General features: G+C 41.1%; 1 protein-coding gene across 3 annotated transcripts in view; it reads left to right on the top strand.

Moving 5' to 3' along the window:
* hdac4 (histone deacetylase 4) overlaps positions 1-13,183 on the top strand; it is a 215,369-nt gene that overhangs the window by 119,932 nt on the left and 82,254 nt on the right. For all 3 annotated transcript variants that reach the window (XM_036569453.1, XM_036569446.1, XM_036569458.1), the window contains 3 exons: positions 87-340; positions 5,922-6,072; positions 11,971-12,091. In XM_036569453.1, the coding sequence (XP_036425346.1) occupies positions 87-340; positions 5,922-6,072; positions 11,971-12,091 (526 nt within the window). The remainder of the gene's footprint in view (positions 1-86; positions 341-5,921; positions 6,073-11,970; positions 12,092-13,183) is intronic.

The following is a 13,183-nucleotide window of genomic DNA, read 5'->3' as shown; positions in this document are numbered from 1 at the left end:
TTGAATGTGTTTTGTACAGAAACTCTTCAATTATAATTATTATTTATTAAAATAATAAATCTCTCTCTCTCTCTGTTTTCCTGTAGTTGATGTGAGTGCAGCTCTGCCCATTCCTGTGCCTCCGGCTGCCATCCCGATGGACCTGCGTGTGGACCAGCAGCAGCAGCACATGTCGAGGGCGTCAGTGGATACTGGTCAGTGTGAGCAGCAGCTGCAGCAGGAGCTTCTGGCCCTCAAACAGAAGCAGCAGGTTCAGCGGCAGCTGCTGATCGCAGAGTTCCAGAGACAACACGAGCAGCTCTCGCGCCAGCATGAGGCCCAGCTGCAGGAGCACATCAAGGTAAGGCTCTAACCCCTTCTCTCACTCCTCTCTATCCTGTACTTCTCCTCTTCTGATCTACAGCCTCTCTGTTCCTTTTCCTTTCCCTGCTGTGCACTGGTCAGTGCTGGATGTTTTAATGGACTTGTCCATTCAGTCTTATCTAGGCTTCCCTTTGCTTTCCTTAAACCTGGTTTACTGACCAAATGTGCAGAATTTTTATTTTTCCCTATTTTTTCTTGATCTGTCATGTTTGGTGTAAATTTGTTTGTTTAATTTTGTGCTGGAGCTGCTAAATTTTGTCATAAAATTAAAAAGCTGAAAGTTGTTATAAAATTAAATCATAAGTACAGAGAGAATGCGGACTGCGAGGTGGGTGCTGCTACTGTACCTACTACATATGAAATATTATAAATAACCACAGTATACGGTCTAATAAACGACAGTTTTTTTTGTTTATTTGGGCATTTCAGTTGAATTTGATACACAAAAATATCTGAAAATGAAAAATATTAAAATAACCACCGCCATCAAGTTTATGAAGAGTTCGTTAAATGATACCAAGATCAACGTCTTTTCCATCAAATCTATAGAGTGTAAAATGATCTTGATGTTTACCAGTGCTTTTCTGTGACCCCTCCTATGTACTATTGCAGCAGTCTTTCTACATTTCCTTCTTTGGTTTAAACAGATAAGAGACTATAACCAAAACGTACAACGCTGACTCTTCACTAATGGAATACAGAGTTCGGATATCTCATGGTTCTTAACTATGTGAATTAATAACATTTAAGAGAAGCTAATTTGTGTGTTAAAAATCATAATTTACTGTTTGATTCTTTCATGACAAATTGAATATTGAAAATTCTGACCCAGCCCATTTTTAAATATGCAGTTTGTGTGATGGTAATTGGTGACATTTAAGCATCCATTGTTTGTTACCTACACAGCTCCATTTCTGAACTAAAGAACTAAACTTCAGACGCTCAACAAGTCTTGAGTGATCGATTACATTTGAGGGAGGGGGAAAATTGTGTAAATTAGATTTTTTGCTTTAAGCTATCATTTATAATGTGAATGAACGTGAGTTTTGTGTTATGGTACTCTGTCTGAGTGTTCTGGATGTGTACGCATGTGTATGCGTTTGAGATTTGTGTATCTCCACAGCCAGCATGCTATGTGTCTGCGTGTGTTTTAAGGTTTGTGTGCGGCCATGTGTGTGTGTGGCTGTGGTTTCCTGAATCCGTGCTGCTGTCAGTGGTGTCCTGTCTGAGGCCTCAGCGTAAAGCCTATGATTGCAGAGTGGAATGTGCTCAGCAGAATGCCAGTATGCTGTGGGAAGAGGGATGTGTGTGTGTGTGTGTGTGTGTGTGTGTGTGTGTGTGTATTGGAGGAATATGTTGAGCTGAATTTCAGTTGTGTGTAGGGGAAGAGCAGCGGGTTGACGTGTGTAGAGGAATACACTGTGGTCAGGTCTCCATTGCTATGGGAAACCTGTCCTTGGGAAACACTCTGAAGCAATGAGCACGGCACACCACTGGCTTTGCTGTGTTGCCACAGCAAGCCATCTGACCAATAGAAGAGTAGCAGTGTTGGCTGAGCTATAAATAACTCAGTGTGAAGGACTGAAGGCAGTGTCTGGGCAGGACGGAGGGAGGGATGTTGGGAGGAGTGGAAGGAGGGATGGTGTTGATTAATGCGATGTCTTTTCTTTCTGTGGTGACGCCGTGGTGATGAGCACTGCATGCGCGCCAGGAGACAGAACTTAACGCACCGGCGGTGTGGGTTGACAAGCAGCAGTAAAAATGCTCATGGCAGTGGTAGTGGGTGATATACTGGTAGGAATTATTCCTAAGGTACTAGTATCACTGGTATCCCACCAATAAACCAGTTAACAATATACACGCAGTGTAAAATTGCTAATGGTAGCCCCTTAGCTCAACAGATGAGCCAGACTTCTCTTGGTAATCTCTCATCTGCCGATGCGTAGTTACACGGCAGCTGGGTCTTACGATCTGTTGCTTCAACCAAGCTGGAAAAAATGCTGAAAGCTGCTGCGATGTGCAAATCATTTAAACCCTATATTTAATTGAAAATAGTAGAAAAAAGGAAAAAAGGAACCACATATAAACAGAATCCAGAAACACCACCACCTTGTCTGGGCCCAAGCTCATTTAAGGTGGACTGAGGAGAAGTGGAAAGGTGTCACGTGGTCCGACTAATCGAAATTTGAAATTCTTTTTAGAAATCATGGATGCTGCGTCCTCTGGGCTAAAGAGGAGAGGGACCACCCCCATTGTTATCAGTGCACAGTTTGACAGCCAGCATCCATGATGGTATAGGGGTGCATTAGTGCACATGGCATGGGTGACTTGCACATCTGTGAAGGCACCATTAATACTGAACGATATATACAGGTTTTGGAGCAACATATGCTGCCATCCAGATGTCGTCTTTTTAGGGAAAGGTCTTGTTTATTTCAGCAAGACAATGTCAAACCACATTCTGCACATATTACAACAGCGCTGCTCCGTATTAAAAGAGTCCATTTAGTCCAGTTACACATTGAAAACAGTTGCCGCAAACGAAACATATGTCAAAGAAGACTCCGGACTGTTCAGCAGCCGTAATCTTATATCAAGCAAGAATGGAAAACATTTCACTTTCAAAACTACAGCTATTGGTCTCCTCAGTTCCCAAACACTTACATAGTGTTGTTAAAAGAAGAGGTGATGCAACACAGTGGTAAACATGCCCCTGTCTCATGTGCTGCTGACATAAAATTCAAAATGGGCATATATTTTTTTCAAAAAACAGTACAATTTCTCAGTTTCATCATTTGATATGTTGTCTTTGTGTTGTTTTCAATTAAATACAGGGTTTAAATGATTTGCAATTCATTGAAAATCATTTAAAGAAAGCACAAATAGTCTCCAAGGATCTGGTATCAACCAGTTCTCAGTGCTTGAGGAGGGAGTGTGTCAGTTTACATGCTACTACTGCTTCACATATGTTGCATTTAGCTGCGTTATCATTAAATTTAGTAAAGTAAGCTCACAGTTTTGAGTGTCTGACCCTTTCAGCCATGACCGAAGAGCATAGAATGATGCTCAGCATTTGAAATGGTTAAAGTAGTCACGCGAACACTTGTCACACGAAGCAGAGGGTCCCACCTGATGATCCACTCTAGCACCATGTGAAAGTGCCTGCTGTGTAGAATGAATTAAAATTACATAAATACCGATAGCAGCACCTTTTGTCCAGGAGATTGTCAATATTTCAGTGCTGACCAGTCGGGAACCGGTGGCACTTTAGTACTGGTTCTCGATACTTATCCCTAGTCTGAGTGCAGTGGTGTAACAGCATTTTGTCAGTGTGCAGTGGCTGTGCAGTAGTGCTTACTCAGTGTGTCCTGTATGCAGTAGTTACTCAGCAGTGTGCAATTGTTGTTCAACCATATATCAGTGTGCAGTGGTTTTCAGTGGTATAGCGGTGTACATATGTTTTTTTTTTATTTTATTTTATTTTATAAACAGGTTTTCTGCACTTCACTGCAAGGAGAAACAGCCTGTTGAGTCATCCTGCCACTGCTTCTGATAAGAAACAGCTGGTCTCTACCATAGAGATCTCCTCAGCTCATAACCAGAATGACATTACAGATCTGCTCATGATCAGGATTCATTTTGTGTGTCTCGCTAAGGCTGCATCAGTACATTATTTCAGTAATTGACTAATCTGTTCAAAAGTTTTGTAGACATCTGCTCATCCAAAGTTCCTACTTCATTGAGTTTGTCCCCCCTTTGCTGCAATAATAGCCTCTGCTTTTCTGGGAAGACTTTACCCTAGTTGTAGGAACGTTGCTGTGAGGATTTCATTGCCTTCAGCCACAAGAGAATTAGTTACATGATGTACTGATGCTGGATGATTACTTCTAGATCACAAACTCCACTCCAACTCATCCCAAAGGTACTGGATGGAGTTCTGTCACTCCATAGAACACAGTTACACTGCTCCACAGCTCAGTGATGGGGGTTTTATACCTCTCTAGCCGTCGCTTGGCACTGAAAGTGGTGATCTTAGTCTCGTGTGCAACTGCCCCAACATGCTCCCATTCTACTAGCAGTACTGTTCTTTGGAGATTATACAGGCTTGTATGCACAGTTTAAGTGGTGTCAGCAATAGGTGCACCTTAAAGCAGCTGAGTTCACTAATTTAGAAGTGAATTTAATATGACAAGTGACTTTTGAACAGTCAGGTGGGCCATGGGTTATATCTACAGAGACACAGAGAAGGAGAGGGAGGTAAAACAGAAAGACTGTGCTTTTCACAGGAGTATGTGAGTGAATAAGATGCATTGTAGCAGTATTTTGAAGGCTTCACCAGTCTGTATGTTTTCTCTAGGCAGCTGCGTGTCATGCTGTGTACACACAGTGGTGTGTTTGCCTGTGGGAGGACATGTAGAACTTTGTGGAGCATCTGTCAGCAGCCACAAGATTGTGCTCGTCCACACGCTCTCCTTCAGCTCACCTCTTCAGCTATTTATAGTGCTAACAGAGCAGAAATCTCTGTGAAGGGCAGCCAGCAGAGAGTCCAGTGCTGCCTGTAAAAGGCAATGCCACTTCACCGCTCTGTCTCACTGAGCTGGAGAGAGGACATTCAATCACTTTTATGGCTTTGCTGCTACATACCCCTATGCACTTTCCATTTTTTTTCCTTTTTTAAATTTTTTTTTTTTCTCTTTGTATTCTAGTAGTAAGTCCCGATGGCTTAATTACACTGTTGCACATTCATACTCAAATAATTGGGTGTACAGTACTGTGCTAAAGTCAGAGATGGCGCTTCATTTATTTAATTTCCAGACAAAATGGACATTAAGTACAAATTATTTATTTTTCAGTGTCAGTGAAAAATGCAGAAATCCCATATTACACAAAAGCCTCCAACAACTAAACTGTCCACGCTTTGCTTTTATTCCAGCTTCCGTTCTTTTTGGAAGACTTGTTTTGGAATATTTTTCCACACTTCCAAAGTTCAGTCTTAGAAGTTGGTTGCATTGTCTTTTTCTTATGATCTAAGTCTGGGGTAGTTAGTCCATTGTTCTGAGAACACAAGCAGCTCTTTTGTTTGTATACAAATTGTCTTTTTTGTTCATTTCCTTTTCTTGATATCATTTCACGTGCGTGCAGACCCCTAGCTGAGTTGTCTTCTCAGTGAAAGGATGGACGGAAACACTGGTGGGTTTTTTCAGATCTGAAGCAAGAGTGGAGCTTGGTTTTCTCCTCTCTCTCAAGGATGAAAGCTTTAAAAACTGTTTATCTGATTGTGATTGTTTCATTGGTCTACCAGGTCTTTCACAGTTGTTAGGAATCTCTGTCTTTTCTGTGTCTTTTGATAATTTTTTTGGACAGTTCAAAAAAATGATCAAAAGACACAGAAAAGACAGAGTCCTTGTAGACCACAGATTTTGGAAACTCCAAAATCGCACAAATTTTCCACTGACTTCCACGTCCCTCATGCAAGTAGATTATCTCATGTCATTATAAATTAATAACGCTCTCTCTCTCTGTGTCTCTCTCTCTCTCTGTGTGTGTCTCTCTCTCAGCACCAGCAGGAGCTCCTGGCTCTGAAGCATCAGCAGGAGCTGCTGGAGCACCAGAGGAAGTTGGAGCGGCACCGTCGTGAGCAGGAGCTGGAGAAGCAGCAGCGTGAGCAGAAACTACAGCAACTTAAGAACAAGGAGCGCGGCCAGGAGAGTGAGTAACACACACACACACACACACACACACACACACACACACACACACACACACACCCCCACACACACACACTCGGTGATCGACTAATGACTAGTAGCAGACTGTTCAAACATCATTTCCTTGTTCTGTTCCACCAAGGCCATTAACAACAGGCAAATACTATGAGAGATTGCCCAAAACTATGTTCATTTAACATCATAGTTATCTGTAGTGTTTGTTGTTTACTGCATTATTAGTTATTAATAGTTATTGGTTCACAGTACAGTGAAGTAAGTGTAGTTTTACTTTATGCTGTTACAATCTTGCATGTTCAATAAATAGCATTAGATTACAGTATCCTTCTCTTTCACAGTAGCCTTTCCTTAGTAACTATTGGCACGACTGAGTGATTTCTTCTCTCTTTCTTCTATCACAGCTGTGTTTAGCAGAGCGACAGTACTCATGTTTTTCCTCTATTATTTGGTACAGGAATGTGCCACTGACTTCATTGCGCAAGTAGAGCTGACATAATGTGAGCTCTCCTTCCATGTGTTTAAAATACCTGCATGCTTTTTCTCACTGCTCTTCCAAACCTCACAGCGCTCAACACACTGTAATGTCAGTAGATAACAACGTCAATTCAAAGCAAAATTTTGACCCAGATTGTGACTTTTTTAATGCAACAAAATATAAATTCAAGCAGTGACTCTACCCAAGACCAATAAAAATGGTCTTAACATAAACAGCTTGTGTCCACATAAGTTGACATCTGTGCTTAGGCTGATTGAATAGTTTTTTTTTTTTTTTGGCTCATCAAGCCGTTTGTGTCAGTATGATATAGAGATCCTAGAGATGGACACTTTGAGTTGCCAATGGTATGCGCCTTAGGCAAAAACACAGAAATAACCCAGAGCTGCATTAGATATTCAGTGAGCAGGCTTACTGACAGCCAGGCCAGATGGACCAGCTGCCTATTTGAGTTTAAATAAGGATGTGATGTGAAACAATGCATTAGTAGAGAAACTTATGGACCTGAATTTTCTGTACAAGTGTGGTGATGGACACCAGGGGTTTCAATATCAATAATGCAGGTAATACCTTATTTTGAGTGGTCATTTGTAGATGACTCTTAACAGAGTATCAGTAATGCATCAACAACATATTAGTGAAGTAGCAGTAGTGCAGCATCTGAATACACTGACTTTATATGTTACTTCCATTGCGCAAAACCAAACTTTACCCAAAACCTAGCCCTGACCCACACTTAAACCTAGCCCTAATCCTAACCCTAACCTTAACCCACCTAATCCAGTTAAGCTCCATATACTGAACGGTGTCAGCAGCATGTCTGTAATGGCTTATTGAGGTTGTTAAGATGGTCTGTATTATAACAGTTACATGTTCAGTGACTTCTCAGCTTAAAATCTACAGATATGAACTTGGACCCTCAAAATAAAGTGAAAACGGAGTTCAGCAGATTATGAACAAATTTTATTTGCGCAGTTAGTCAAGTCTCTTGATAATCTACTAATTTTTAAATTCACTGCTGTTACGTCATTGATATGTTACTGAGTCTGTTGAGTGTTTATTTCATCTAAAAAAGGCAGCGCAAAATCACGTCTCAATAATGCAGATAATACTAAAATATTGGTAAATCTGGGAAAAAAAGTTTTTTAGGCACTATTTTGCCTTAGAATGCCCTTCAGGTACCTTTCCATCACAAATGTATTTAAAAAAAAAAATGCGTTTTAGGCCAATAGCTTTTGTAAAACGATCATAAAACAATGTCTCAAACACCAGGCATTCCTCACTCTTTGTGTATTCTTAACCATTTCATGTAATAACTTTTTGTGAGGTAGGTTTTAGAAACATTAAACACATGTCTGATTCCTATCACCACCACCATAAACAATTCTGATGTGGTAAGTGTTCTAAAACAGCATTTTGCATCAAATCAGACTGGCTATGTCTTAACTATTTAATTATGAAGAAATTCTGAAAAAATGGTTTGCTTCCCCTTTAAGCGTTTGCAAGTTTCTGTTGTTTATTTGAGTTGAGGAATTTGAAGATTGGGAAGTGATGAGTAATAAATGAGAACTGAATGTCCATCAGTAAAGCACTGTTTAAACTATTGGAGTCTGTTTTCATTTTTGAACATATATAGTTGTATCAGCTGTTATCAGTGGATCCAAACCTGATATCAGTATATTAGACACAGTGTTCCTGTGTCCCGGACCCTATCGTGAACCCGTGAATCTTTCCAGCCGTGTTTCGGTAAGTGTCCCGGTGTGTTAGCCGTGCTGAGAGAGCGCAGCCTGCAGCCTCCGCTGAGATTAGAAACTGCTGCTTCTTCATTCTGTTCTGTTGCTGCTGACAGTTGCTTTCTTATCCGCCACCTGAGACGCTGACACTGTGGTCACCTGTTGCCTGCTGGGAGTGTTTGTTGCCTGGCGGCGGAAGTTTGCATGTGTGCGTCTCTGTGTGACTGTGTGAAAGCTGGCAGCGGCCCCTGGGGGCTTGTTTACAGACGATGGGAAAGGTGGCAATTGAAGAGAGAGCTGTTAGAAAACACTCCGTCAGAAGTTCCTCCTTTAAAGAGAGAAAAAAAACACAACTGTGTTTAACCGTCAGAGTCTCTGTGGTGTCGTTCTAGGAATTCTGTCTCTTTTAGAGAGGAAGAAAAGAGAAAACCTAAACACGCTGACGTGTGGGTGTGTCTGATGGGCGTGTATTGTATTCAGTGAGACCTAAGGTTTTGTTTTGTTTTTTTTTCCTGCAACCCAGGAGTGTAAAGGTGTTTCTAACACTGATCAGTGTGGAACACCATGAGTCTCTACCGTTTCAGTTAAACAGGGAGAAAGAGAAAAATAACATTCTCATCAGGCTTTCTGAATTCACCAAACAAGGGGAAAGCAGCGTCCTCAGCAGATGAGAGGTCTAAGGCTATGTTCAGACTGACAGCCTAAATCCAATTTTTGGCTTCTCCAGACTGATTTTTAATAGTCTGGACAGCTAAAAATCACATGAAATCAGATTTTTGAAAATCGGATCCAAACCAGGTTTTGAGGTGGTTTGAAATATGATTCCAATCGAATTTTTCCTGATGTGTCTCAGTCTGGATGTTCTGGCCACTCAAATCTGATTCGATGTCAAACCCAGAGTGATGGTAGTGCTGGGATTCAATCAGAGCGCCAAAGATTCGTGCTTATGCGAGAGAAATTTGAAGAGGTTGGAGGGCGAGATGATGCACCTCCATCCCTCCTGTATCCACGTTTGAAATCCGCATCACCTGAATAGCTACATAGTTACTGACGCCTGTGCAGCCTTTGCAGGTAGGTTGGTGATATCTGGACACACAAATTCGACAACAGTGCAGACAGTCGTCTCAAAAGATCTGATTTGAGAAACAAATCCGATTTGCCTGCAGTCTGATATTCCTGAATCTTTAAGCAAAGGCTTGTATAGATAAACTGTATGTCATATAGTGTCAGATCAGCATTTTATTTGAGATTCCTTAACAATTCATTGCAGTTTGAGGCAAGTGTGTGATGATTCAGGCATGCGGTTTGGGCCAGAGAATGTGAGCGAGGTGGAGCACGGTTCTATAATCACTCTACTGCACTCTGTTTTATATTTCCCACACCTCACTTGCTTTCTGCTAACACAGCAGAGAAAACCTACTCTATGCCTGCTTGGTATGATTCATTATTATGATTAAGGGTGCAATTAATGATGATTTCCAAAACCGATTAATTGGGAAATGAAAAGTCGTGGCCAGTAGTCTGTCAAGAACTAAATATTTCACGTCCTACACAATATTCCTTTCAACAAATTTCAAACAAAGATTATGCCTCCTTTTGCACAGCACTCATTCAAACATAAAATGCCATCATCATACCTTTATCAAGATCTACAATGCCACAAGATGCCCCCTACATTGCCCTCAAAGACGCTAATGTACTCAGTGTGAAAGAGGCAGGAACAGTAAAGGAGCAACAGATGAGCAAATCTTACATGGCAGTCCAGGTACTATTACAGAGATTCTGCAAGAACTTCACATTGCCATTCTAATTAATTCTCCTGTAATGATAAAGCAAAGATAAATGAATCAGTTGTGTGGTCGCAACATCATGTGATCTAAATTGATATTACTGAGCACACAGAAACAGCCCGATTATCAGCCATGTCAGATCTGCAGGCCCATAATGCATGTTCACCACTCGTCAAAGAGCAGTAAACGTGCGCGTGATGTCAGCGTTTTCTAAATCATCCGTCCACATGAAAGCATAGAAACCAGAGTTCTTAAAACCTCCACTCTGGAGAGCATTTTGCCAAAGCTCCATGTTCAGTGACTTAAACCATCGTTTTCATGCTGGCGAGAGGCCAAAACGCAGAGAGAGTGCGCTGTGAGCAGGTCTGTGAGTATTAGCGCACTAGCAGCGAATAAGTATCATTTATCCATGCAGTTTACATTAACATGCAGCTCATCCCACCAGCCAATGTTTATTTTGTAAAAACCAAAACGGAACTCACTGTAAAGCGGACAACGACACGCTGTTTTTAACTTTTGACTCCAGTTTTCCTATGATTTACTCAGCATGCTGAGCTTTTGTCATTTTCTGCTGTGCATGGGTTTCTCTGCATCCTCACGCATGACCGTCAAAGGTGAGCTCAGCTTTACCCATCTTACAGGAAACTGTCATTTTAGACGATGTTAAACTGGTGTTCCCATATTTTTGACTTTCTGAGTCATAACCTTATACTGTAGTCTCCACCGTCTGTGTTTTCCCCCCTTCATTCACGTAATATAAGCAGGGAGAGCAAACGTCATCATGACAGCTAATTGATAACAAGATCAGTTGCCAACGATTTGTTAGTGTTAGCGATAACGATAAGCTGATGTAGCCTTAATTGTGATTACATCTTGAATATATGGACGAGGCACTGCACACTTCATGAATTATGTAATTTATAGTTGTTATTAAATGAAAAACCCGTTCAATATTTTATTCTACACAGGATTTTCTTTTAGACTTGAAATATCTAAATCCAGAAGGTCGCAACCCAGAAAACTGCAGACGATAAAGAAATGTATATGATAAAAAAATCCAAAATGGTAACTTTACAGGAAAAGGAAAAAACCTACTTTACTTTTAATGTAAGTCAATGCAACCAGACTTTTTTCCAAGTCATTTCGGGCTGTGTCTTTTGGTCCATTCTTCATGAAATTTACACACAATGTAAAGAGCAACAGGCATTTTCAAATTATGACAAAAACTGAAAAACAAAAATGGAGATACAAGGTTTTCTTCCGACAGCAGCGACATGCTTTTAACACAGCGTGTTACCAGTCACTCAGAAAAATCCATGACGTGAGACTTTGTCTAAATATCTGCACAATTTTGTTGAGATCAGTGTTATTTCCAGTATAGGCCCTTGGTAGTCTTTCTGTTAATGGTGTATTATGGATGGCCAGCATGTGCTCGCTACGGCAGTCATGTTTTTCCATCACTAATATCACACAGAGGTAGTATGTGTGGGAAAAAAGGCTCATGGAAGGGAAATGTAACAGAGTGAGAGAGAACATCGATGCTCTGAGTTTCCAAAAAAAGCAGCTCTTCTAAATTGCGCCACTCCGATTTCCGCTCCTCTCAAACTCTGCACCCCTCACATACTCTGGTGGGTGTTAGGTGAAGTTCAGGAAGTGAAGTTCAGACACCAAAATGTTTTGGTAGACCAGCATGCATTTGGAGTTTGGGGGAAAAATGTAATTAATTTTGTGCCGAACAATTGCTTTAAACTGAATACATCACTTGATCTCTCCTGACTGCTCACGCTTTTTGCTAAGAAGTCTTTCAACGAGTATTGAGAAGTCCTGGAGACACATATAAAGCAGTACTGCTGTGTGATTGGCAGGTGCAGTGGCCAGTACGGAGGTGAAGATGCGTCTGCAGGAGTTTGTTCTGAATAAGAAGAAGGCGCTGGCCCAGAGGAGCCTCAACCACTGCCTGCCCAGTGACCCTCGCTACTGGTACGGGTGAGTAATACGCCGGCCTTGTGGGAGGGTGGGGAGCTGGAGCGGCTTCTGAAACAGACACCTTACACAACTTCAAACACGCACTCCTTCAGGAGAAGCTGAAATATCAAACATCCTCCCATCACACAGGCGCCACACTTCAAAGCGTATCTGCACTTGCAAGGTGAGCGACAGTCACGCAGCCAGACAGCAGTCACAGCTCTTTTCAGGAATTTGGCCCAGAAAGTTAGACATGTCTGGAGTTCCTCATTACTTTCTTGACTGACATGTTATTTTTTTCCCTTTACTCAAAGTTTTCAGTAAAAAAGGGGGTGTCTGTCACCTCTGGGTTGTTGAGACATTTGAAGAGGTTTTGAGGACCAGAAGTTTCCCCGTGTGAAAGATAACAGACATAGCAGCAGGTTCTAAAGGAAATGTGGATGCACACACACACACACACACACACACACACACACACACACACACGCACACACACTTAGCTGTGAGCCTCTGATAGTGGAGGATTGCGCTTTCAAGTGTACAGGCTGAATATTAGCATTTTGGGGTTCTTTTTTCTCCTCCCTCGCCGCTCAACTGCTCCTTTTCATGGACTTATGTCTGGAAGAAGCAAGATAAATGCTTATAGTGTGAATGAGAGTGAGAAAAGAAAAAGATGGGCAGTCCACTAAGTTTCTGTAAACGTACTGGACTTTACAGACAATAGTGATGGGTCAAAGTAGGACCATCACTATCAATTATAAGTAATCTATGAGTACACCATTAAAAAGTAATCATGCAATCTGCTGATTTAGGCAATTTATTTTGTAAAGTTTTTCAAAATGGCCAAACTGTAAAAGTGGACTGAACAATAACAAACCATGGACAGCCTTTTAAAGATTACAGCATTCTTTTTTGATAAAAGATAAACAAGCAAATATTTAACAAGACTTTATTAATAATGTATATAAAAAAGCTCGCATTTCTCTTATTCCATCAGTCTGTAACCTAAAGAAGGATTTTTGTATTTATATTTTTTTATTGGCAGTATTTTAGCCTTTTTATCTTTTTGGTTAAAATTGAATGAATGCTAAAATGTAGTGTGCATGCACTGTT

The sequence above is a fragment of the Colossoma macropomum genome, unplaced genomic scaffold, assembly GCF_904425465.1.
Source record: "Colossoma macropomum unplaced genomic scaffold, Colossoma_macropomum, whole genome shotgun sequence".
NCBI lineage: Eukaryota > Metazoa > Chordata > Actinopteri > Characiformes > Serrasalmidae > Colossoma > Colossoma macropomum.
Note: the sequence above shows the minus strand (reverse complement) of the source record. Positions and strands in the feature narration are given on the sequence as shown.